Here is a 27,873-nt window from a genome sequence, read left to right on the forward strand (position 1 = left end):
CCTCAATGTATACTTGTGACCCAGGTGATGGCACCACGACCTTGACCCAGATGACAGGGCATCAGGTTTTATGCCTGAGTGGTCTCCCAAGAGTGAACTCTTTCCTCCCAACCAGACTAGAAGCATCTTAGAGGTGAGGGACCGTGTCACCACCTTCCCTCTCCCGCCCCACTGTCCAGTCTCATGCCAGCCACACAGTCTTAGGAACTTAATGACTTGAGAGGTATCAAAAGTTAGTAAACAAACTTTTACAAATAAGACTCATGAGGGCTGAAACCTGTCTTCACCTGGCCCCTTAGCCCTTAATCGACACGACTGTCATAATCTGGCCACAAACAAACGTCCGTGGAATGAACAAGCCTGAAACACACATGCCTGTGCCCATAAAACTGCCTTGGTCGCTGAGAAGCTCACAGAGACTCAGAAGAGCATCCGGACGACTGCCTCACCTCCATCTGACCTCCTGCCCCCCCTAGTATAGACAGCCCACTTCCTCCCGCCCTGTTGCTGTCACCCGCTGACCTCCAGGACACAATGCCTCCCTCTAGGGCCTCACAGCTCCCTCCCTGCCTGCCTGGGCACTGATCTGAGTGCCTTCAAAATCTCGGCAGCTGAGTCCTATTGAGGGGTGGTACCTCTGGGAAACCCGCCTTCCAGTCTCCCAGGATTTTGTGAAACAGGAACGAGCAGCAACTGTTTTGGACCAGCTAGTTGCCCCTGGTGAGGAGGCAGGCACTAGCCGGATGGGTCAGGAGGCACAAAGATGCCCAGGTTTGGGAGAAGAGGGAGGAGAGCTTCTCAGGTTTGACTGCCTGCTCTGCGCAGGCTCTGCCCTCTGAGGAATCTTACGGCAGCACTTCTCAAACTTCAAGAGCACACGACTCACTGGGGGTCCTAAAAAGCAGACTCTGGGGGCCTCCTTGGTGGCGCAGTGGTTAAGAATCCGCCTGCCAATGCAGGGGACATGGGTTCGAGCCCTGGTCCGGGAAGATCCCACATGCCGCGAGCAACTAAGTCCGTGCGCCACAACTACTGAGCCTGCACTCTAGAGCCCTTGAGCCCCAACTACTGAAGCCCGCGCGCCTAGAGCCCGGGCTCCGCAACAAGAGAAGCCATCGCAATGAGAAGCCCGTGCACCGCAATGAAGAGTAGCCCCCCCTCGCCGCAACTAAAAGAAAGCCCGTGCGCAGCAACGAGGGCACAATGCAGCCAAAATTAAAATAAATAAATAAATAAATTTAAATTAAAAAAATAAAGTTATAAAAATTATTTAAAAAAAAAAGCAGACTCTGATTCAGTGGGGCTGGGACGGGGCCTGAGAGTCTGCATTTCTCTCAAGCTGATGCTGCCGGCCTGGACCACGCTCTCGGCTGCGAGCCTTCAGGGAGCCCAGGATGCAGAGCCTCTGTTAGAGCTCGCCGCACGGCTCCTGCCTTGTGTGATGGATTCCGAACAGAGGTTTCTGTGTCCTCCGCCATAAAGAATCTGTCCAGGCTTTAACCTGGTCTGCTGGACCCCCTGCCAATCACACCAGCATCATACTCACAACAACTCTACACTCCCACCCCCGCCTCACCCCTCCTGTTTCTGCATTCTGCATCTCACAGGAGCCACTCTGAGATGATGTCCCCACTTGTCCTTGTTCCTACAGAGCCCCTTTGACCTCATTGGGACCCTCCCCTCCAAGCCCTGAATCTTCTAGTATCATGATCCCCACCCCCTGACCCACTAGCTTGCCCTGACCCACTAGCTTGGACTCCAAGGCCAGCTGTTTAAATGGCACATTCTTTTGCCTCCTTGACCTTCCACTGTGCCCACCCAGCCAACCCCAGCTCTGGATGAACTTGTGATCTCTCATCCGTGTGCTGTTGGAGCTGATATGACTTCAAATTCATGCCGGAATCCCACCCAAATTCACGCCACTGAGCATCAGCCAGGCCCTAGGCGCTCATCGGCTCTCCTTTTACTCATTGTACTGGGTTGAATAGTGCCCCGCCCTCATGCCCACCCGAAACCTGTGAATGTGACCTTATTTGCAAATAAAGTCTTTGCAGATGTGATCCAATTAAAATGAGGTCATAATGAATTATGGTGGGACCTAATCCAATGACTGGTGCCCCTATAAGCAGCAGGAAGTTTGGACAAACACACACAGAGGGAATGATACCACATGAAGACACAGGCAGAGACTGGACGGATGCAGCCACAAGCCAAGGATTCCTGGCAACCACCTGAAACTGGGAGAGAACAAGGAAGGATCCTCCCTAGAACCTTCAGGGAGAGTACGGTCCTGCCGACATCTTGATTTTGGACTTCTAGCCTCCAGAACTGTGAGAGAATCCATTTCTGTTGTTTTAAGCCACCCAGTTGGGGTACTTTTGTTACGACAGCCCTGGGAAATGAATACACTCACCTCAAAGGTCACTCAATTCAATTCCAAACCCTTCAGCCGCTGTCCCCAGCTGTCCCCAGCTGTCCCCATCCTCCACAAGGCTCCGGCCTACTGCCAAACATACTCCCACCCTTCCTTCCCCTCAATTCGTGTTTTCTCAGGACTGACTGACCAACTAATCAACCCTTTCTTTTATCTTGAAGAAATAAAACTTTTTCGTTCTTTCCAAACCAACTTTCTCTCTGGACACTGCTCTCCTCTCCTGTCTCCTCTGAGATTCCACTCCATTATTTGCCCATCCTACCCCCCATACTTTCAAATTTCCATCTACAGAGGAAGATCTGTGGAGGTCTGGGCTTGGATGCTATCTCACTGGTAGAAAGGGAGCGGTAAAGGAAGGCTGGCTCTTTACAGCTCTTTTGTTCTGCCATCAAAGAGCACACTGGTATTCCTCACCTTGCTTACCCCATGGCACTTAGCTCCAAAGAAAAACCGCCAGGCAAACCATAACATTACATAAGGTCTAGAATTCTGAAGGAGAATTGGAAAATAGTTGGAGATACAGGATATCCTCGCTTGGCTTTCCCGGGATCAGAACATTTCTCATTCCTATTGCATTTGCTATAAAAAGTCTGGGCTCCAGCTCTGCTCAATCTCACATTGGTGGTGCCGGAACAAGTTCATCTTTTTTTTTTTTTTTTTTTTTTTCCTTTGGCCATGCGGCGCAGACTGTGGGATCTCAGTTCCATCAGTGAAAGGCTAGAACCCTAACCACTAGGCCACCAGGGAACTCCCAGAACAAGTCCCTTTTTATACAACTCCACACAAATGCTTCTAGAGGTCTGGAGGAGTTGATCTTGGTAGTATTCTCTCCATGGATGGAATCTAATACATGATGCTTTCCAGTTGTCACAGTTTCCTTCATAGCAGGACGTAACGACTGCCAGTCACGGGGGCCACGAACTGTAACTGGGGCTGGGGGTAGGGGCCCGCGTGGTGACGCTGACTGCTGTCAGGGCTGAGGGGTGATCCATACCTTGTCTCGTCACAATTAAGCTGGCCATGCAGTCTGGAACGCTTGTGCCTGCTGCAAGGAAAGTAATGCCCATGATGACATCAGGGATTCCAAGGGTGTATCCAATAATAGTCACCTGCGGAAGAGTCGAGGGAGATATCAACCCACAGAGGAGCGCCCCTGGAAAATGTGCTGATATCTGAGTGTTTTTAACTTATACACAGTACTGCTGTATCCAACAGAAAAATCTGGAATACGGTTCTATTTTAAAACCATCTTTGGCGTGTTCTTTTTTCCAGATTACGTAATACGTGTTTCCTGTTTTAAAAAGTTTAGAAAATAAAGTAAAATGAAAGTAAAAATCACCTACCATTTCTCAAGACCCTCAGACAACCACTATTAACACTTTGCATCAGCCCATGATTCTCAAATCTGAACATGTAGGAAATTCTCTGGTGAGCTGGTTAAAATAAGATTTCCAGGTCCCACTCCAAGAGTTTCTGATTCAGGAGGTCTGGGGTGAAGCCCAGGAATCTGCATTCCTAACAAGTTCCCAGGTGGTTGGGATCCTGAGGCTGCTGGTCTGGGAATCACATTTGAAAACCCCTGCTTTAGCATATACCTTGACCTTCTTTTTGGTGTGTGTATTAGACAAAAAATAAAATCAGATTATAGCACCGACCTATATTTTGCAGCTATTTATTACACGTAATAATACATTGTGAATATCTTTCCAACTCAAATACTCATCTAGAACATTATTTTAAACTGATGCATGGATTCCATTGCATGGCTTTAAAGTTTTCACCAATCCGTCACTGGTGAATATGGAAGTGGTTTCGGTTTTTGGTCTTACAATATCACTGTATGGTAACAAGTAACATTTAATGAGCACCTACTGCGTACCAGGTCCTCTCCAGGTGTTTTACTTTCACAATCTCAGGTACTCTTTATTATTCACCACCCACTGGTGCGAGAGGCACTGTTATTATGCCGAGGGAAATGAGGATCAGAGAGGTTAAGCTACAATGCGCGTGGGCATGAAGCCGGTGAGCAGGAGAGCAGGGATCCCAGGCCAAGTCTTTCCAACTCTGAAGGCTGCGCCCCAACCTCGCCGTCATGCTGTCTTGTGTGAACTTCTCTGGGATCTCATCTTACTATAGCCTTAGGATAAGTTCCAAGAAATAGAACTGTAGGATCAAAGGATTCGCAGGCTTTTAAGGATCTTGAGGCATGGTCACATAGTCCTCTAATAAATGCCTGACACTTGGGAGGTGGCTGGGCCCTGAGCAGCAGCCAGATGGAAAGCCCTAGAAACTACTTGGACAACCCCATTCAAAATGCCCATTAGTCCTGGCTCACCTCCCCATCTAGAAAACGGGAACAGTGGCATTTCTTAGGGTTGTTCACATCTTGGCTGATGGCTCCAATCCCAGCAAATGGTTGGGTGACTTAGGATAAGCTGGCTTGCTTCTCTGAGCCTCAGCTCCCTCATCTGTAAAATGGACTTTTAAATGAGGATTAAGTGAGAAAATATGAGGTGACAGTGCCTGGTCTGTGCAAGACATTCATAGATGTATGTTTCCTTTCTCTTTCAATCACTCGTCTTGCAATCTATGGGGGCGGAGAAAATTAGGGTGATTAGACCCAGACGAAGTGTGCTTTCTAAGGGCAAAGCTCAGCCCTGGAATGCAGTCAGAGCTCATGGACTGAAATGCTATCCCTCCTCAGACAGAGCTTTGCAGGTGGGTTTGAAGATGCTCTACCCTCAAAACATAGTGCTCAGCTCAGCATCACCAGGCGCGGAGCAGAGCACACACCGACTGGCCTGCCCGGGGCTGTGAGAGAAGAGAGACACTGAGGACACCAAAACCACACAGCTGATCGATCCATCAATGCTCAACCCATGCTGGCCGTGCAGGAGGTCTCCACAAGCCCGGCCGGGCTGTGGTTGACATGTTTTTAATGGGTGATGCCAGATGTCATACGTATAGGAGACTGGGTTATTCTGGCAATACTGGGCATGCTTCCTTTTTTTTTTTTTTCTTAAATTACTGAACTCCATGGCTAAGAAGCCGGAGGCTGGAAGGACAGAAGGAAGGTTTTGTGTGTGTGCACACACTCTCCAAGTGTTCAGGACCAGAGATGCTACGTGAGCATGGCTTTGCCTTGGATTCCAGCCCTGGGCCCTCTGAGCCCTCCTGATGCTTGGGCTTCAGAAAGGGAGGCAGAGGCGAGTCCAGAGCTGGGCTGACCATCTGCCTGACCTTGTGGAAGTCACGCCTCCTCTTTGGTTTTCAACTCCCCAGTTGGGCAAAGGTGCTGGACAGGATGACCCTCTTTGGAGGTCTCTCCCTTTTGACACTGACACTCAAGAATCGTTTTCTGCAAAGCGCTGGGGGTGAGAGATGTGAAGGGTGGCTGGGGTAAGGCGTGGGCAGGTGAGACGTCACTGCTCCCTGGCGCCCCCATCAGGACATGAGGAAAGTAAGAGCATGGCCCCCAGGCAGGCACATCTTTCTTCAGTAGAAATCAGGCTAATGTGGCACTGTTGTCTTTACCATTTTCTACTGTGGAGGCCATTCAATCACCTCAAACTGAGGCCAGCTGAAGTTCAAAACCACAGGCAAGAGTGCCCCAGCAAGGTGGTTCCCGTATCTCTCGCCAAGCCACTGCCAAGAGTCTGCTTTAAGAAGTGAGAGTGGGGTTTGTAAGTCAAGGTCGGGGGCTTGGGAGTGTTATTAAATGCCCTACCTCACGGCTAATGAGTAGAACTGATTTCACAATACTGTTGTTTTCATTAATTAGAGAAGAAACAAATTTCAAACATTCATTAATTTGATCTTCCCTAATTCTCACACCCACTCCAATGTCATGAAATACTTTTTTCACTAGCAATGTCGTTTGGGGAATGCACTTTAGTAAGAGAAATCGCTGGACCCTTTTACCAAATGTAAAGAGGGGCTGGCCTTTAACCCTATTCAGAAAATTTTAAGTTTGCAAATTCAGTTCATTTTGAGGCCAGTTTTCATTATGTCTGATTGCCATCCTTTTCTGGGGGGTTTGGATAGTAGCTATTTCCAACTCTTCTTCCTAAACACACACACACACACGTGCACGCACACACGTGCACATGTGCGTGCACATACACACATGCGCACACGCATGCAAACACACCAGCATCTAAGGGCATGTAAACCTCTATCTGAACAAGCGTGGAAACAGTGTTGGCTGCACCTCATGGTGAACATGGCTGATATTTACAGTTAGCATCAATTTGCCAGGCTGCAAGCTCAGACCTGATGCCTGAACAGAGACCTTCCATTCTCCCAATAACCAGTCCATTTCGTAGAGGGGGCGACCATGGCTCATGGAAGCTGAGTCACCTCCCCAGGTTTCACGGCTCACAGGGGGAGAACCAGGATTCACATCCATTCCCATGTGACCCCACAGCTCTTCTTTCCCCACCAAACTGCTTCCCTGGGGTTAAGGGAAAGGGAGCCCCTGTGTCTCTGAAACCAAGACAACCTTGCCCTGTGTGTTAGGTGTGAGGAGACATCAGGTGTTAGGATGACAGTGAAATGGTTACATGCATACCACTGAGGTGTGAGTGGCTGACAGGTGAGCTTCCCAATAGAAATGCAGAGGTCCGGTACCTATTTCCCTCCTTGTTCCCGGGCTCCCCCGGTGAGGGGAGGGGAGGGGAAGAGGAGGGAACCCCACAGGGTGATGCAGAGCGAGGCTGAAGGGGCTCTTGCTTGGCCTTGCCCAGCCGGTGAAAGGTTTTTACAGGGAGCTGTCACGTGTGGCCAGAGGATCTACGCCAAAGCCTCTCTGCCTGAAAATCTTTAGTCCAAACGGCACCTGAAGATTCCAGTAACAAACTGAGAGGCTGTTCAGGAGACTGGTTGAGATCCTGGACTCTGGAGACCAATACCTGGGTTCTAACCCCAACTCTAGAACTTACTAGCTGTGTAACTAATTGTGCAATAGTTGCTAATTGTGTAACTAATTGGGCAAATGACTGAGTCTCTAGACCTGAGTTTGCTCATCTGTAAAACTGGCATAATAAAACGGCTTACCCCATCGGGTTGTTATGAGGACTAGAAGAGTTTACCTAAAGTTTATATCTCTGCCTGGACATAGAAAGGGGAGAGGAGCATCCCTCGGCAGGGGGCATGGAAAGGGCTGCCTTGTGTTTGTCTCCATTGACTCCAGTCTCCATCACATTCCCCTATGGATACGGAAAAGGAAGGGAGGCTAGTGATTAGCCCTCCAGAGCTTTTTACAGAGACTCCACACCACCCCCATATTCCTCTTCCCATCACACCAGGGCGGCGTGTCCCAGGCTGTTCGTGTGAAGGTTCATCTGCCTCCTATGGCCACCACGGACCATGCTGTGTCCACCTGGGTATCCCTGATGCCCAGCACAGCACCACGCACTTCTGCTGAAACCCCTTCCTATTGAGAAATAAGCCAAGGTCTGTTAAGGTAGGTGACTTGCCGCAGGTGGCAGAGCAGTGTCTGAGCGTGCTCTTGAGACCAGCTCTTGCACCGTTGGCAGGTGCCAGGCAGGAGCTGTCCGTACGGTCCACCCCCACTCCTGCCACTCACCAGCCACACCATCAGGTAGGAGAAGACAGCGATCCACAGCGTGGCCATGACGAAGGTGAGCATGAAGAACCTCTCCCAGCGGGGCTTGCTGCAGTTGGGGATGGTGGTGCACAGGAGGAAGATGAGTGGCCAGGTCAACACCCACTTGGCTTTGTCCCCTCTTGCCTCTGCAGAGGGATGGGGCGGAGCCAGAAGGGGGGAGGAGAGAAACACACACTGGGTTACACACCTGCCAGTCTACCCATCGGTTTATTTTTTCAAGCCAAACAAGAGAATGCTACGAATGTGACTCCTAGCAACGGACTTCACAGAATCACACACCTTCATACCGTCAACCTGGAAGCGATCTTAGCAAGACAGTTAAGTGTTTGTTGATTGAATAACCTCTGTCAGTCCAAATTCTTTATTTGACAGGATGAGGAAAGTGAGACCCAGAGCTGAAACAGATTTGCACAGGGCAGCTGGAATGGGGATGTGGAATACACGGATAGGCTTTGGAGTCAGACCTGGGCTGGAATTCAAATGACCTTGAGCAATCCCCTCAACTCCACTTCCTCCTCTCACAATAACAGCTGTAAGTAACAACAGCACGATAGTTGATGCAGGGAATATTTGCTGTGTGTAGCAGGCATAGTGCTGAGCATTTTGCATCTTAGTAGTTTCTTCACCTGTTAAATGGGAACATTATCTCTTTCTTGGTTCTTGCAAAAATGACATGATACAATGTACATAAAACAGCCAGCTCAAAGAGCCTGGCACAGCAGGTGCTCTGGAACTCTCAGCTCCTTTGCTCCAAGGTCACATAGCCAGTGGCAGATGCAAGACTGAAATGTGGTGTCCTGCTGGCAGGCATGACCTCGCTGGCCCCTACCAAGGGACTCCGCAAACAATTCAACAGAGGAGAAGTGGCCTCAAAAGCCACTGAGTGCAAGCACAGTGTCCTTAATAAGCCTCTGGGTATTTTGAGCACATGCAAGCTCAAAATAGGCTTGTGGGTGATGCCAATGAAATGGTGGAGGAAGGACCTCTGAAAATTCTCTCCTCCATAAAAGCAATGAGAACACTAGCAAAAATGGTCAGAGTCAACTTGTTTTATTTTATTTATTTTAAAATTTATTTATTCTTGGCTGCGTTGAGTCTTTGTTGCTGTGCGCTGGCTTCCTCTAGTTGCGGCGAGTGGGGGCTACTCTTCGTTGCGGTGCGCGGGCTTCTCATTGTGGTGGCTTCTCTTGTTGCAGAGCACGAGCTCTAGGCACGCGGGCTTCAGTAGTTGTGGCATGTGGGCTCAGTAGTTGTGGCTCGCGGGCTCTAGAGCACAAGCTCAGTAGTTGTGGTGCACGGGCTTCAGTAGTTGTGGCACGCGGGCTTCAGTAGTTGTGGCTCACAGACTCTAGAGCACAGGCTCAGTAATTGCGGCACACGGGCTTAGTTGCTCCGCGGCATATGGGATCTTCCTGGACCAGGGCTCGAACCCCTGTCCCCTGCATTGGCAGGCGGATTCTTAACCACTGCGCCACCAGGAAAGCCCCTCAACTTGTTTTAGAACTCTGGAAATTAACCAAAGCCTTGTAGCAATCCAGGGAGTGTTTATTTAAGAAAATTGGCTGGGTATCAGTAAGAACAGTGAACTTTATATAGAATTTTAACTTGCCCTGTTTTCACTCCCTTTCATCAGCTTTGGAGTAGCCTTGAAAGACCAGTAGCCTGGCATCCACCAGAAAGGGTAGGACAGGATTAGAGCTCCTTCCAAGTCCATTCCCAGAGGATTGGCATTATCTGACGTGTCTGCTGGTTTCCTGGAAGACCCCACTTTCAAGGCTGTCTTTATTTTACCTGACTCAGAGCTCACCCAGTATGAACAGCCTTTTCCTTGAGGGCATTTGTTGAAAACAGGGGCACTTGTGGAAAACTGTGCAGCCTGAGGTGGTGGATAACAGTTAGACAAACAATAGGTTAATGAAAAAGCTTAAAAGGAGAAGCTGGTAATGAGATATCCACAGAGGGCCTGGAAAAGCTCCCACATAGTTCTGGGAATCTGAAAGTCCATGAGCACACGTAGGGCTGTTCCCAGGGTTATTTGCAGGCTCAGGAAAGACTTGAGAATGTCCTAAGCTTTCACTTCTGCCTAAAACTGAGACTCTGAGAAAACAAGAAGTAAAGGCCAAGGTGGAGTTGTAAACTGCCTGCCTGGGTGTTAAAGGCGTGCCCCCAAACACACACAGAGCCCATCAGCAAAGACTGGGAGACTTGTTTCGACCCAGGCATCTAAAGAAATCTCTGTGCAATCATTAGATGACCTTAGGCTAACCTCACAGATATTTCAGTGGTCAGGCAACAAAGAATATAGATTTTACAGAATTAGAAAAGTCACCAAACAAACAACAACAATAAAGCAACAACAAATAGTCCTGGGAAGGGGAAGAATGTGATTTCTTCTTCTTCTTCTTATTCCACATTATATTATTTTATTTATTTATTTATTTTCAAGTTTTTCATTGGTATTTTTATTTAACAATTCATAAAGGGAGGAAAAGATTAATAAATATATTATTTTAAATGTCCAGTTTCAACAAGAGAAATTACGAGACATGCACAGAAACAAGAAAGTATGGCTTATACATGGAAAAAAAGCAGTTAATAGAAACCATCTCTGAGGAATTCCAGATATTGGATTTACTGGACAAAGGCTTTAAATCAGCTATTTTTAAATATGCACAAAAAAGTTTTTAAAATGTCTCAAAAACAAAAGGGAAGTATGAGAATGATTTCTCATCAGAGAGTATCAATAAAGAAGTAAAACTTATAAAAAAGAGCTGACAGAAATTCTGGAATTGAGAAGTGCAATAACTAAAATGAAAATTTTACTAGAGGGGCTCAATAGCAAATCTGAAAAGGAAGAAGAAAAATATCAGTGACCTTGGAGATAGGTGAACTGAGATTATCTAGTGTCAGGAACAGAAAAAGAGTAAATAAAAATGAACTGTGCCTCAAAGACCTGTGGCACACCATCCAACATGCCAACATATGCATAATGGGAGTATCAGAAAGAGAGGAGAGAGAAAAAGGAGCAGGAAGAATATTTGAAGAACTCATGCTCAAAAACTTTCCAAATCTGATGAAAAACATTAATATATACATTCAAGAAGAATATACCTTCTTTTCAAGTTCACATGGAACATTCTGCAGGATAGACCATATGTTAGATCATAAAATAAGCACCAATAAATTGAAAAGGATTTCAATCATGCAAAGTATATTCTACAATCATTCCACATTGGAAAGAAATTAGAAAGCAGCAACAGAAGGAAAACTGGAAGATTTACAAATATGTAGATATTAAATAACACATTCCTAAACAACCAATGGGTCAAGGAAGAAATCACAAGGGAAATTAGAAAATACTTTGAGATGAACGAAAATGAAAACATAACATACCAAAACTTATGGAATGCAGTGAAAGCAGTGCTTAGAGAGAAATTTATAGCTGTAAATTCCTATGTTAAAAAGGAGGAAAGAACTTAAATCAATGACCTAACTTTCTACACTAAGAAACAAAAAGAGCCAATTAAGTTCAAAAAAAGTAGAAAGAAAATAATCAAGATTGAAGTAGAAGTAAGTGAAATAGAAAAACAAAACAGGGCTTCCCTGGTGGCGCAGTGGTTGAGAATCTGCCTGCCAATGCAGGGGACACGGGTTCGAGCCCTGGTCTGGGAAGATCCCACATGCCGTGAAGCAACTAGGCCCGTGAGCCACAGTTACTGAGCCTGCGCGTCTGGAGCCTGTGCTCCACAACAAGAGAGGCCGCGATAATGAGAGGTCCACGCACCGCGATGAAGAGTGGTCCCCACTTGCCGCAATTAGAGAAAGCCCTCGCACAGAAACGAAGACCCAACACAGCCATAAATAAATAAATAAATAAATAACCCCCCCCCAAAAAAAGTTAAAAAAAAAAAGAAAAAGAAAAACAAAACAAAACCCAGAATCAAGTAAACTAAAAGTTGGTTCTTAAAAAGATCAACAAAATTGACAAACCTTTAGCTAGACTGACCAAGAAAACAAGTGAGAAGACTCAGATTACTAAAATCAGGAATGAAAGAGGGACTCCACTAAGGACCTTACAGAAATAAAAAGAATTATTACGGAATACTATGAACAACAGTGTGCCAACAAATTAGATAACCTAGGTGAAACAGAAAAAAATCCCACAAAGACAGAAACTACCAAAAGTGACTCAAAAAGAAATAAATAGAAAATCTGAATAGACGTATAACAAGAGACTGAAACAGTAATCAGAAAAGCTTCCTTTAAAGTAAAGCCAGGACCAGATGGTTTCATGGGTATTTCCACCGAATGTTTAAAGAAGAATTAGCATGAGTCCTTCATAAAACTCTTCCAAAAGATAAAGAAGGAGGGAACATTTCTCAATTTGCTCTATGAAGCCAGTAATACCCTGATACCAAACCCAGACATCAAGAGAAAACAACACTACAGACCAATATCCCTTATGAATACGAATGCAAAAATCCTTAACAAAATTCTGGCAAACTGAATCCAGCAACACATAAAAAGGAATATACACCACGACCAAGGGGGATTTACCCCAGGAATGTAAGGTTGGTTTGACATATGAAATTCAATCAATGCAATACACCACATTAATAGAATAAAGGACAAAATGGCACAATCATCTCAATTGAGGGAAAAAAGTCATTTGACAAAATCCAACACCCTTAACAAACTAGGAATAGAAAATTTCCTTAGCCTGATAAAGGGTATCTATAAAAACCCCACAGCTAACATCATACTTAATGGTGAAAGGCTGAAAGCCTTCAACAAGATGAGGATATCTGCTCTTATCATTTCTATTCAACATTGTTTTGGAGGTTTGAGCCAGGAACAGTAGACAAGGAAAATAAGTAAAAGTCATTCAGATTGTAAAGGAAGATATAAAACTATCCCTATTTGTAGACGGTATGATCTTGTATAGAGAACATTCTAAGGAATACACACACACACACACACAAACTGTTAGAACTAAGAAACAAATTCAGCCAAGCTACAAGATACAAGATCAATATGCAAAATTCAGCTGTATTTCTGTACACTAACAATGAACATCAAAAACATGAAATTAAGAAAACAATTTCCGGGCTTCCCTGGTGGCGCAGTGGTTGAGAGTCTGCCTGCCAATGCAGGGGACGCGGGTTCGAGCCCTGGTCTGGGAAGATCCCACATGCCGCAGAGCAACTAGACCCGTGAGCCACAACTACTGAGCCTGCGCGTCTGGAGCCTGTGCTCCGCAACGGGAGAGGCCGCGATAGTGAGAGGCCCGCGCACCGCGATGAAGAGTGGCCCCCGCTTGCCGCAACTAGAGAAAGCCCTAGCACAGAAACGAAGACCCAACATAGTAATCAATCAATCAATAAATCTTTAAAAAAAAAAAAAGAAAACAATTTCCATTTACAATAGCATCAAAAAGAAAAAAAATACATAGAATACATAGAAATAAATACAACAGAAGATTAGTATGCTGAAAACTAACAAACATTGTTGAAGGAAATTAAAGAAGACTTAAATAAATGGAAAGACATCTTGTACATGGATTGAAAGACTTAATATTGTTAAGATGGAAATACTCCCCAAACTGATCTACAGATTCAATGCAATCCCTACTAAAATCCCAGCTGACTTTTTTGCAGAAACTGATGAGCTAATTCTAATATTCATATGGCAATGCAAGAGACCCAGAATAGCCAAACCAATCTTGAAAAAATAATGAAGTTGGAAAACTTACATGCTCTGAATTTAAAACTTACTTACAAAGCTACAGTAATCAAGAGCGTGTGCTACTGGCCTAAGGATATATAGAACAATGAAACAGAATTTACAGTCCAGAAATAAACCCATACATTTAAGGTGAATTGATATTTAACAACAGCGTCAAAACAATTCAATAGGGAAATAGTCATTTTTTTAGCAAATTGTGTTGGGACAACTGTATACAGATATGCAAAAGAATGAAATTGGACCCCTACCTCATACCATATACAAAAATTAACTCAAAATATCTAGTGTTCAGAATATATAAAGAACTCATAACTCAACAAATAAAAAAAAAAATCCCAGTTTTAAAACTGGGCAAAGGGGGAATTCCCTGGTGGTCCAGTGGTCAGGACTCGGCGCTTTCACTGCCAGGGGCCCAGGTTCGATCCCTGGTTGGGAAATTAAGATCCCGCAAGCCTCATGGTGCAGCCAAAAAAAATAAAAATAAAAAATGAAAAAAAAAAATGGGCAAAGGATTTGAATAGACAGTTCTCCAAAGAAAATATACAAATGGCCAACGAGCATGTGAAAAGCTGCTCATTATCTTTAGTTATTAGGAAAATGCAAATCAAAACTACTTCAAGGGCTTCCCTGGTGGCGCAGTGGTTGAGAATCTGCCTGCCAATGCAGGGGACAAGGGTTCGAGCCCTGGTCTGGGAAGATCCCACATGCCGCGGAGCAACTAGGCCCGTGAGCCACAATTACTGAGCCTGCGCGTCTGGAGCCTGTGCTCCGCAACAACAGAGGCCGTGATAATGAGAGGCCCGCGCGCCGCGATGAAGAGTGGCCCCCGCTTGCTGCAACTAGAGAAAGTCCTCGCATAGAAACGAAGGCCCAACACAGCCATAAATAAATAAATAAACAAACCCAAAGTTTAAAAAAAAAAATGAGTATCCCCTGCTTGCGGCAATTAGAGAAAGCCCGTGTGCAGCAACGAAGACCCAACACAGCCAAAAATAAATAAATTAAAAAACAAACAAAAAATACCCTACTTCAGACCCACAATTATAACAATAATAAAAAAGATAAATAATAACAAGTATTGGTGAATATGTGGGAGAATAGGCACCCTCATACCCTGTTGGTGGAAATGTAAAGTGGTCCAGCCTCTTGGAAAATAGTTTGGCAATTCCTCAATATGTCCCATAAAAACCTGTACTCAAATGTTCATAGCAGCATTATTCATAATAGCCCCAAAGTGGAAACAACCTAAATATCCATCAAGTTATAAATGGATAAACAAAACGTAGTATATAAATACAATGGAATTTTCACTCATAAAAAGGAATGAAGTATTGATACATGCTACATGGATGAACCAAGAAAACACTGTACAAAATGAAAGAAGCCAGACACAAAAGGTCACATATTATATGATTCCATTTATATGAAATGTCTAGACTAGGCAAATCCATAGAGACAGAAAGTAGACTGGTGGTTGCCAGGGGATGGGGGGAGGTGGCGAATGGGGAGAGGTGATTGCTCACGGGTATGAAGTTTCTTTTCGGGGTAATGAAAAATTTCTGAAATTATATGGTGCTGATGTTGCACAACTTTGTGAACATACTAAAAAACACTGAATTGTATACTTTATAAGTATGAATTTTATGGTTTATAAATTATAGCTCAATAAAAAAAAAGAAATTGCAAAGTAGGCTGGCAGTAGCAGTTTTAGCTCTGTAAATCTGTGCTTGAATCTTTCTAAGTCACTAAAAACATATTTGTTAAGAAAAAAAAAAACAACCCAGCCTGTTTATAATAATGAATCAGGAGAATATGGTTAGCTAGAAATCAGCAAATCCATTCATGTATTCATCCTAGATGCTACATCTAGAAAAACAGCTGTCTTCCCAGATCTTCCTCTACATATACCTTTCTGCACCTTGTAATCCTTGCACAAACAGCAGAAAGTTTTCCTACCTGATTAGTCTGTCCAAAATTTCAGCCCACATCCCAATTCATCCAGGCCGCCAGGGAAGGCCTAGGGCATCTCCAGAATTGACCTAAAACTCTGTATGTAAGGGAAAAATCCACTTTGAGGAATTGTAACCCTGGACACTTACATGCTCAGGAGCGCCTTTGCAGATATATACAAATGCCACAGCAGAAGGATAATTTATTTTCACAGACACCAAATTGAAGCTGATGTTTGTCTGTTTGTCTAGCATGGGTTTTGAATCTGGTTTGGACATCTGCCGTGATTTGGTCCCACCCAGCTGGCAAGCCTCATGGCCCACCATTGTTTCCTAAGAAACAATGCTCCAGCAGACCTGCTCTATGGCTGGGTTTTCCAACTGTTGGATGAGACCCATTAGTGGATTATGAAATCAATTAAGTGGGTGGTGACTAGCATTTCCTTAAAAAGAAAAAAAAATAAGTATTAGAGTTACGGTAAACGAGTTAAATACTATTCTGAAGACTTCTGTTTCCTTTTTACAGATATCTGTGTGCGTGTGTAAGATATTTATTACTGTGCGTCATGGTCCAAGTGTGGAAAACTTTCACAGTGATCATGCCGTGCCCCACCCCACCCATACCTTCCACCTGTCTTCAGTGTCTCCATTGTTTAATGAGGCGCCGTAAGACACCAGACACCAAAATGATTATTGCGGTTTCCACAAGCAAGTGCAAGGCAGGGTGAGCAGGCTTAGGACTGGCTGTTGGAACAGTTTCAGCGGGCCCTGGGGGACAGGGGCTGTCTCCAGCCGTCTGGTACTGACCCTGCAGTGATCAGGGCAAAGGACTCGTACCTCCTGGAGTGCGAGAGCCAGACAGAGTCCATCGATTCAGAGGACTGAGCTCCGGACTGGGTAGTCTGCATATGAAAAGTGTACTTCTGGATGGGTAGTTTGCTATCTCTACGAATTGGCTAGCCCGAGCAATGCTGGGTTGTGCAGGGCATTCGTTGCTCTTATCTGCCTAGCACCCATGCCCCGCTCCTGGTAACAGCATGCTAATGTTCCTTTAGGGAACCAAACCTCCATTCTACATCAGCCATGTGGTTTGGAGGGCTGACTCTACTTCCTAGCTCTATGGGTGGGTGTGTTGAGTCCAGCTTGGTTAATCATGCATTCCATAAATACTCAGTGTGTTCATTCTCCGTGCTAGGCACTATTCTAGGTACTGAGAATCCACCAGTGGACAAATCAACAACCCTTGCCATCGAGTGGTTTACATGGGTTTGGGGTTGGATGGATAACACATTTAGAGACCCATGTGTGGACTGTGCTGGGAAACACTGTCTGTAATATCCATTATCCCTTCCTCCTTACTAACAGAACCCTATTTTACTTTGGACAGTAGGTTCCTAGCTAAAAACCTTCATTTCCTAAGCTTCCTGGCAGGTAGGAGTGGCCATGGACAGTTCTGGACAATGAGATGTAAGGAGGTACCTACGTGGTAGGGTTTCCAGGAAGGTGACTATCTTCCTGATAAGAAGAGACAGGCTTAGTGACACGTGTCTCCTGCCCTTTGTCCTTCCTCCTTGTTCCTGCCTGGAACATGAACATACAAGCCACAGGAGCCACTTGGCAACCTTGAAGACAAAAGTCACCTGCTAAGGATGGAAGAACAGAAATGGGACACCAATGGTATGACAGAGCTACGAGACACCCTCACCTCAGGACTTACGTGATAAAAATAAATCCTTTGAGGTGAAGACTCTGTCACATGAATTTTCTGTTACATGCAGCCGAATGCAATCCTTAACTCAGCCAGAGGCACCACTTGTGCACTGGGTTAATCCGATGGGAGGTAAGCCTAGATGGCTGGTGGTCATCTTGGCAAGCTGCCAGAGGATGAAGCCAATACAGGGAAAACCTTGCTGAGAGATGGCCCAGGGTTTTGTAACCATTTGAGCCCCGTGTTGAGCTTTGCCTGAAGGTCGATTCTCTCAGTGAATCTGCCACTACGGGCCCTTTGGCTTAAACCAGCCTGAGTTGGATTTCTCTAACATTAAAGAGTCTGGACTAATTAATGGGTGAAGTGATAAAGTTTGAGGGGCTACAGGACAATGTCTATCCTGAGGGACACTCCTCTGACACCACCAGGAACCCCTCCAGCCCCCCTTCCAACTGCCATCCCTTCAAGGGCAATGTCAGGGACATCTGAGAGATGCTCCCCGTGGACGCCAACAGATGTGCAAATGTAAGCATGAAAGAAGGGGCGCTGGTGTTTCTTCCACTCTCAGATTTCTTTTTTGAAGTAGGAAATTACAATTTAATTATGTGAAAAAAAATCTTTAAAATGAACTCTAACAAAACAGATGGCTAATCATACTGGAGGGAAAAAAATAAGAACAGATGCAGTTGCTAAGGAAAAACTTCAAACAAAATAATTTGGATAGTTAACTACCTAGAGTGGTTAACCTGCGGTACGTGGGGATGTGTGTGTCGCCAGATGATGTAGATATTCATGGACCCTGGAACTAGGAGTGTTTACATGATCTAGAGAGCACAGGTCCAAGACTAGTGTTTTCGAGCTTGAGTATAAATCAGAATCCCCTGGAGCTAATGATTTGGCAGCTCTGGAATTGGGCGGGGGGTGGAGGGGGAGTGGTCAAGAATTTGCATTTGTAACAAGTTCCCAGATGTTGCTGCTGCTGCTTGTCTCACCCCTTTGAGAACCATCATTCTAGATCAACTCCATTTAAAAACTGAGACAGGGCTTCCCTGGTGGCGCAGTGGTTAAGAATCCGCCTGCCAACGCAGGGGACACAGGTTCAAGCCCTGGTCCAGGAGGATCCCACATGCCACGGAGCAACTAAGCCCGTGTGCCACAACTACTGAAGCCTGCGTGCCTAGAGCCCGTGCCCTGCAACGAGAAGCCACTGCAGTGAGAAGCCCGCGCACCGCAATGAAGAGTAGCCCCCGCTCACTGCAACTAGAGAAAGCCCGCGTGCAGCAACGAAGACCCCACGCAGCCAAAAATAAATTAATTTAAAAAAATAAATAAAAACTGAGATAATTAAGATGCTGATGCTGCTTGTCTCACTCCTTTGAGAACCACCATTCTAGATTAACTCCATTTAAAAACTGAGATAATTAAAATATCATAAAATTCACCCCTTTTAAAGTGTACGGTTAGGTGGGTTTTGGTATATTAGAAAGCTGTGTAACCATCACTACATAATTCCAGATGATTTTCAGGACCCTGAAAAGAAACCCCCTCCCTTTTAGCAGTATTCCCCATTCCCCCTCCCCTCAAGCTCTGGCAATCACTGTAGTTTGCCTATTCTGGACATTCTATATGCATGGAATCAACATGCGGCCTTTTGTGTCTGGCTTCTTTCACTTAGCATAATGTTTTCAAAGTTCATCCATGATGTAGCATGAAGAAGTATCTCATTCCCTTTCATGGCCAAATAATATTCCATTATATGAATATACTATATTTTGTTTAATCTGTTCATCACTTGGATATTTGGATTATTTCTACTTTTTAGCTACTATGAATAATGCTGCTATGAACATGCGTGTACAAGTTTTTGTGTGGACATATGTTTTCATTTCTCTTGAGTATATAACCAGGAGTAGAATTGATGCACCATATAGTAACTCTATGTTTAACTCTCTGAGGATCTGCTAGCCTGGTTTCCAAGAGGCTTTACCATTTTACATTCCCACCAGCAGTATACGAGGGTTCCAATATATCCACATCCTTGCCAACACTTTAGGGTTGTCTTTTACTATAGCCATTCTAGTGAGTGATTAGTGGTATCTCACTGTGGTTTTGATTTGCATTCCCCTGATGACTAATAATGTTGAGCATCTTTCATGGACTTACTGGCTGCTTGTAAATCTTCTTTGGGGAATTGTCGACTCAAATGCTTTGCCCATTTATATTGTTGAGTTCTAAGAGTTCTGTGTATATTCTAGATACTAGATCTTTATCAGAAATATAATTTACAAATGTTTTCTCCCATTCCAGGAGTTGTTTTTTCACTTTCTTCATAGTGTCCTAGAAGTCACAGAAGTTTTTAATTTTGATGAAGTTTTTTTTTTAAATTTTATTTTTTGGCTACTTACGCTTTTGATATATTTAAGAAACCATGGTCTAATCCAAGGTCACAAATATGTACACCTATGTTTTCTTCTAAGAGTTTCATGTATTTAGCTACTACATTTAAGTCTGTTTCATATTAACTTTTGTATATGGTGTGAATTAGGGGTCCAACTTCTTTTTTAAAAATGTGGCTATCTAGTTTTCCTAGCACCATTTGTTGAAAAGACTATTTTTCCCCCATTGAATTGTCTTGGCACCCTTATGAAGAATTACTGACCTTAAATTTCTGGACTCTCAATTCTATTCCATTGATATATATTTCTATCTCATGCCAGTACCAGGCAGTATTGATTATTATATCTTCATAATAAGTTTTGAAATCAGGAAGTCCTTCAACTTTGTGCAAGATTGTTTTGGCTATTCTGGGTCCCCTGCATTTCCATATGAATTTTAGAATCAGCTTGTCAATTTCTGCAAAAAAAAAGCTAGCTTGGATTTTGATAAAGATCGCATGGAATCTGTAGATGAATTTGAGGACTACTGCCATCTTAAAAATTTTAAGTCTTCCAACCCATGAACTCAGGATGTCTTTCCATTTATTTAATCTTCCTTAATTTCTTTCAATAATATTTTATAGTTTTCAGTGTACAAATCTTGTTCTACCTTTGTTAAGTTTATCCCTAAGTATTTTGTTGTTTCTGATGGCGTTGTAAATGAAATTTTAATTTCATCTTCGGATTGTTAATGTACAGAAATACAATTGAATTTTGTATACTGACCTTGTATTCTGCAAGTTTATTAACTCTTATAGGGTTGTGGGGTTTTTTGGGTGGATTTCTTAGGATTTTCTATATATAAGATCATGTCATCTGTGAGTACAGCTTTACTTCTTCCTTTCCAAATTGGATGCCTTTTATTTTTCCTTGCCTATTTACCCTGGACAGAACCTCTAGCGCAATGTTTAATAGAAGAGGAAAGAGTGACATCTTTGTCTTGTTCCTGATCTTAGGGGGAAAAGTCTTCGGTCTTTCACCATTAAGTATGATGTTAGCTTTGGGTTTTTTTGGAGGTGCCCTTTATCAGACTGAGGAAACCTGCTTCTATTCCTAGTTTGTTGAGTGTTTTTGTTTTTTTTTAAATCAAGAAAGGGTGTTGGATTTTGACAGATGCTTTTTTGTGTCTGTTGAGATGATCGTATGGTTTTCACCCTTTATTCTAAAAATATAGTGTGTTACATTAATTGTTCTTCATGTGTTGAATCAGCCTTGCATTCCTGAGATAAATCTCACTTGCTTAACTGTTTATAAAGAAGAAAACCAAGACGCATGAAGGTTAACGAACTGCCCAAATCTCACAGAAAATTAGTGGCAGAGCTGCAAATAGACCCTGCTTCCCCAGCCAATGGCCTCTAGTCTGGCCCTGTGGGGAGGCAAGGGGATGCAGGTGAGGGTGGAGCATTGTCGAGGCTGGATTAATGAACACACCCCTCATCATTATTCAACATTTGTGTTGTGCCTCACACACCTTGGAGGTGGTTTTCACAAACACTCTATTTTCCATATCAACACTCTATTTTTCATATCTCCCCATTTCACAGGTGAGTAAACTAAGGTTTGGTGAAATTCAGTGACTTAAACATCACAAAGTGAGAGGTAGTACCTGGACTTGAATGCAGGTCTTTAGAGTTTAAATCCTGGGTCCTCTGTACTATACTGCTCGCCTGCCCTCTGAGTCCTGTGATTTCAAAGCCTGTGGAAGTCCTTTTACTACCCACTGGCTGACAGAGGTGTCGACTGTCAGCATAGAGCCTTATAGTTTTAGCTCATGGCTGTGATAACAGAAAAATCCTCTTAAGAAGGGGAATCATTAAAGTTTTCTTATTCCTTAGGGGTTAATGAACTTTAGAATCAATAATTTTTAGTTACTTTTAATATACTTTTGTTTTATCCTTAAATTTAGACTTACCATTAAATTGTTTGGTCTTTGAGGGGCACAGAAGCTCCAGGGTTAATGGTAGCTAGATTACCAGCTTCAAATACCAGCTCTGGCATATTCTACCTGGGTGACCTTGGAAAAATATTTAGCCTCTGTGTATCTCAGTTTTCTAACCTGCAAAATGGGGATAACAACAGTTCCACTGTGCTCACTGTGTACCTCACAGTGGTACTGTGAGACTAAAGTGAGCCAACATGGGAGATACATTTAGCACAACGCCTGGTGCAGAGCAAGCACTAAATTTTAGCTTTTGTTGATATTAATGGTTAATTAACTTCCACTTACTGAGTACCTATTACTCAAGCACTGGTTTTATGAAGACTAAAACAGGTTCAGAGAAGTAAGCCATCTAGCCCAAGGTCACACAGCTAGGAAGTGGCAGACCCAGGAGTCCAAAACCAAAGCTTCTTAATTACACTGTCCTGAGTCCCAGAGGATGCCTTTCGACCCTGAGGGCATTAGAGGGGCAAGGAGGGGCCCCATGGGAAGCAGACAAGTCAGGGCTGTAATCAAACCGAGCTGCCAAGCTGAGGCTTGGGAGGAAGGGGAAGACTGAAAGGGAGGATGTGAGAGAAAACATTAGGCTTCAGCAAGGCAGGCCCTGCTGAGCGCTGACACGGAGATGTGGGCAGTCAGGGCTGAGTACACAGGGACCAAAGGCCCAGTAAGAGGCGCCCTGGCAGCTCAGTGCAGGGACCTGGAGAGCTTGCGGGGGCGGAGAGAGCCCTTCCCCAGGGAGGCACCCTTGGCCCGGTCTCCCCCTCACACCGCACGCTCAGGTAACACGGTTCAGCCTCCGGAACCCTGTTCGTGCTTCCCCAAGAAGCATCCTCCCACACAGGAGAGGGGGACAGATCAGACACACAGACCAGGACCTCCCAGTCAACAGAGAAGCCGGGCCCAGAGTTCCCTCGGTTGATGCAGCTCCCAGGGACCCTCACCCCAGCTCCGCGTACGTGTCCACAGCCCCGATCATGTCCAGCTCTGGGACTGGATGTGAGTGCATCCCAGAGCTGGGGTCGGTGCGTCGACTCCCTTATTCTAACGATGACCCCAAGCTATGGCCAGCTTTGCACTCCACCTCAGGAATCCCAAGGCTTGGGGCCAAAGAGAGCTGTTCCGTCCTCTGTCACTCTCCACTGTGTGGCAGCAGGTGGACCCTCAACCTCTCTGAGCCTCCTTGTCCTCGTCTGTGAGGTGATAACTGCCCCGCCTCACCCACTCCAAGGATCTGTGGGGAGACTAAAAAAAGGCAAAAAGTACAGAGCTCATCGTCCTGCCTCTGAAGGCCACACCTTGAATCTGGAGGCCCCGGGGAGGGTGAAATAGAGGCTGCTGGTCCCACAAACACCAACGAAGTCAAGAACGCTTGCTGGTCCTCCTCGCGCTGGCAGGCACGCTCGCTTTAAACATCCAGCAAACATTCAGGGCCGGGCTGTGGGTTCCCGGTGCTTAGAGACCACGCAGACCCAGCAGCTGGCCGCCTCCCTCCTCTTCCCTCCTGCCGCCCCCTGCATTCCAGAGCAGGTGCTCCAGCTTGGGGGCCCTCTTGGCCAAAGTCGACACTGGGACCAGGCCGAGGACAGCACTTAGGGGGTCAGGCAGACCTGCGGTACCAGCCCTGCCTGTGGCCCCTACTCACCTGTGTGCAGCTTCCTGAGCCCCAGTTTCCTCCCCTGGGAAACGGGGACCACACGAGCCACCCAGCAGGGCTGTGTGCAGAATCTAAGCACCAAATATAAGGTGTGAAGCACAGTGCGGGGCTGGGGTTCCAGGAAGGATGTGTCTGCCAAGCTATAGGTCAGGGCCCTGTCCCCTCTTCTGTTTCCCTGGGAGGTTGGAAGCCACACAAGTCCCTCGCTAGAGCTGCTCTGGCGTAAGTCATCAGCTAAGATTGGCTGTACTGCTTCTCTCCAGGCTTCGCTGCAGCTCCCACGGGAGTGGACACGCTGAGCAGGTCCTCAGCATTCCCCACGCCAACCTCCTCCTAGTGCGTCTGCAGAGGCATTTCTCAGACTCCCTTGCAGCTGAAGTTCTGAACTCAGATTGGGTCCCTTTGAAAAGCAGAATTGAGGTGGGGCCGGGCTGCCTTCCTGCTGCTTTAGATGCGCCGCTGTTAAGCAGGGCTCTGGGGATGTTAGTTCTGCTGCAGCAGCATGTCTGTGCCCAGGTGCTAGCTGAGTGGGAATCAGAGATGGTCCCTCAGGCTGGACCGGCAGCCCCGTGTCCACTGCGTGATGCTGGGGCGGTCGAGATCAGCTGTGGCAGCGGCCTCGTGGTCCCTGGGTCACAGTTCTGACGGTGAGTTCTTGAACGTTTTGGTTCATCCCAGCTCCCCACCTCCCCAATCCTGGCGTGGTAGCAGCGGTTCAGTGGGAGTCACTGCTGGTGCCCAGCCAGGAGTGCCCTTCCCACCACTGCATAAGGGACCTACGTCTATCAATTTCTCCTGCATCTGAGATGGGTTCCATCCATCATGTCCTGATGAAGCTGGAGGCATTTGTCATAGACACCTACAAGGGGTGCAGGCACGTGGGCTCAGCTCTTCTTCCCTCTAACCCACCCTCCCCGGGGCCACCAAAGCCGTGTTGGCGAGCACGGCTTCTGACCAGGAGTGGACCCCTGACCTCTGGGACTATAGCATTTTCTCTCTCTCTTGGGACTCTGGAATTCAGATGCAACACCAGTGAACCAAGTTAGGGAAGAAGGAACTGTCAGGGGTCAGTCTGGGGCCAGTGGGAGGCCACAGCCTGCCATGTGCACTGACAGTGAATTTCAGAAAAGCCGGTCTGCAGCCAAAGAGCAGAACGAGACAGGCAGGTGTGGAGAAATGAAGACAAGAGCCGCAACATTCACGGAGGTCCCAAGTCCGGCCCCTGGGTGAGTCCAGCTGTTTCCCTGCTCGTGGGATCCATAACACGCCCCTATATCCTTATGGGGAAAAAAAAAAAGGTCTCCTTCTATCTCAAAGGGAGCTTGTGTGACTTCAGGACCCCAGCACACGCCTGGTGCATGGTGGGTCCTGGGCCCCTTCACCTCCCAGCTTGCACTGCACTGGCCTGGCTGTGGGGTCATCACAGAGGAGATTCTAGGGCAGGTGGTCCAGATGCCTAGCTCTGTCTGGTCAAGACTGCCCCTTGGGCAAGCCTCTTCCCCTCAGTTTCCTGCTTTGGAATATAAGAAGGCTGGTCTAAAATTCCCAAGATCCCTTTTAACTCTAGTATTCAGAGACCATTTGTTGTTAACCACAGAGAATTAAGAGGAAAATCGCTTTCATTTAGATTAAAAAATAAAAACAGACCCCCCCTCTTTCCCTACTATGCTTTAGTAGCTGTTTTTATAAACCACTCATCACCAGAAAGTGAAAATAATACAAATGTCCGTCCACTGATGAATGGAGAAATGTGGTACATCCATACAATGGAATATTATTCAGCCATAAAAAGGAATGAAGGACTGACACATGCCACAACGTGGATGAACCTTGAAAACATCACGCTAAGAAGGCAGACACAAAAGGCCACTTATTGGATGATCCCATTTATATAAAATGTCCAGAATAGATAAATACAAAGAGACAAAGTAGAGTAGTAGCATTTGCCAGGAGATGGGGGGAGGATGGGGAATAACTGCTAACAGGTAGGGGGCTCCGTTTGGGTGCTAAAGAAAACTGACTGTGGGGATGATGGTTACACAACTTTGTGAGTAGACTGAAAACCACTCAACTGTATACTTCAAAGGTATGAATATATTGGTAAGTAAATTACACTTCAATAAAGCTGTTACATTAAAAAATAACAGTGCTCAGCCAGTGTCTGTTCTAATTAGTTGTGAACTGACACCTCAGCGCTCCACAGTGACTGACAAGGGCACTTCTTTGAAATCCTGACCTTGACTTACGGGACAATCTACCGAATGTGCGATTTCTCTGGTGGCCCCCGCGACCGAGGCAAAAACAAGATCATTTCCACCATAAAGTGCCGTGTGTCTCCGGGGGCCTGGAGCAGACGGGAACCGTGTGTGGAATTTCACACGTACATGAGCCCATGGCACCAGCAGCTTCTCCACTGTGTTCCTAGATGTGCCGAGCGGCTAAGAGGAAAGAACAGGGCCCAGAGTTTTCTAGAGCTCCATTTCTGCAGTATCCCTTACTGGGTTCAGAGAGACTAAGCAGACCTCTCTCTTCCCAGTCAGCACGGGTCTGTCAGTGCTATGTAGAACTGAGGAAGATGGGGCTGGGGTGGGGAGAAGAAGCCCTAGAAGCTTCCCAAAACCTTCAGATGGCTTGCACTGAGTTTTATGCTGCTAAAGGAAGAAAAGGTTTAGCTGTGCCATCCGAGGCCTGAAGAGCACATGCCAGGTCCCAAAGGCCCATAATTCAACTCAGTTCAACATGGTTTGCTCAACACAGACTCAAGTTCTTTGGCACCTGTGCACCAGCTAGAAGACATCCCAGGCAGAGGCAAGCATTTTCTCACGGGCTCCAAAGGAAGGAGTTGAAAGAATCCCTTAGTTGGGCTACAGTGCTGTCCCTTAAGCACATCTGGGGTCAGAATGTCAGTGTGCAAATCCTGGCTCTGCTCCTTCCTCCTGTGTGATCTCGGGGAACTAAACCGCTCTGAGCCTCAGTTTCTTCACTTGGGAAATGGGGATAATAACAGTACCCACCTTCCAGGGTTGTCCTGAGGACTTAATGAGTTCATCTGTGTGAAGCACCCTGCCTGGCTCACTGGAAGTGCTCAATAAGCTTTACTTCCTGTTACCGTTCAAGAACCTCCCAGTCCCTCCTAGGGACTTCCACTCCCGACTAGACTGGCTCGGGGTGGCGTCCCTAGCTCGAGGGGCACAGGGTGGAAGGGTGGTTCCCCACATGATGGTTGTGTGACTTGGGAAGTCCCACAGCCTCTCCGAGCCTCAGTTTCCCTCTCTGTAAAATGGGGATAATGATAATGCCTCCCTCACAAGGCAGCTGCGAGGACTGAATGAAAGTGCACAGTACAAAGAGGCAGTAGTTAGTCTGGGCTGCCCAGTTTGGAAACCTGCTCTCCACTTAGTAGCTGGGTGACTGTGGGAAAGTCACTTAACCTCTCTGTGCTTCCCTTTCCTTCTCCATAAAATGGAGATGATCATCGTCCCCACCTCACGTGTTGTCGTGAGGATTAAATGAGGGAATACATGTAACGCTCTTAGAGCAGGGCATGGCACACAGAAGCCCCGTAAGAGCCCTGTAAGAATTCCCTATTTTTCACTCAATGCCGGACATACAGCAAGTCCCCAATGAGATGTGGTCACTATAATAATGGTGGACACGAGCGCCAGCATCCCAGAACACAAGATGTGATTTCTTTACCCTTATGCGGGCAGGAGGAGTCCAGCTGGAGGGCAAGGGTGTGGCCCACGGGGCAGGAGGATGTCTCAGACTGTTCGTTAGCCACAAACAGCCTGTACTAAGGGCTTTCCCCAGCCGGGCTGGGGCTCAGGGTCACCGGCCGGCCACTGCAGGGCCGCAACCCACAGTTTCCAGGGGAGGAAGAGCTCCTTCTCCTTTTCCTCTCCCACAACCAACAGCTGGCCCAGGAGGCCCAATTACCAGCCTCTGTGGCTCAGAGTGGGAACAGCATGGCTGCACCCGGTGTCGATGTAAATCCAGCATCAGACCGGGTGGGCACCAGATCCAGGCTGTGGCTGGGTGCCCCTGGCTCTGGTCCACAAGCCCAGTGACGCCTCATGCGGGTGGGCAGAGCCCGGGGGCCGCGGCTGGCGTTTCCACCTCACCTACCCTTCAGCTGTGTGGTGAGGGCAGGAGATGCTACACAAAGTGTATCACGCAATTATCTGCTCAGATTTACCCTGCAAGCCTGGAAGGTCCCAGAGGGCAGGCTCCATGACTGTCCTGTTCCCACCTGGATCCCCAAGGCCCATAACAGTCTGGTACCCAAATATTTACTGACTAAAAGAATCCTCTTGGGGCTTCCCTGGTGGCACAGTGGTTAAGAATCCGCTTGCCAGTGCAGGGGACACGGGTTCGAGC

General features: G+C 46.2%; 1 protein-coding gene across 3 annotated transcripts in view; it reads right to left on the reverse strand.

Annotated features, from left to right (window-relative positions):
* Positions 1–27,873, reverse strand: part of SLC24A4 (solute carrier family 24 member 4) — a 172,238-nt gene that overhangs the window by 9,193 nt on the left and 135,172 nt on the right. For all 3 annotated transcript variants that reach the window (XM_082451331.1, XM_082451330.1, XM_082451332.1), the window contains exons 13-14: positions 8,022–8,188; positions 3,429–3,543 (exon numbers count right to left, since the gene is read on the reverse strand). In XM_082451331.1, the coding sequence (XP_082307457.1) occupies positions 3,429–3,543; positions 8,022–8,188 (282 nt within the window). The remainder of the gene's footprint in view (positions 1–3,428; positions 3,544–8,021; positions 8,189–27,873) is intronic.

This window comes from Balaenoptera physalus (assembly GCF_965194825.1).
Source record: "Balaenoptera physalus genome assembly, chromosome: 2".
In the NCBI taxonomy this organism is placed as follows: Eukaryota; Metazoa; Chordata; class Mammalia; order Artiodactyla; family Balaenopteridae; genus Balaenoptera; species Balaenoptera physalus.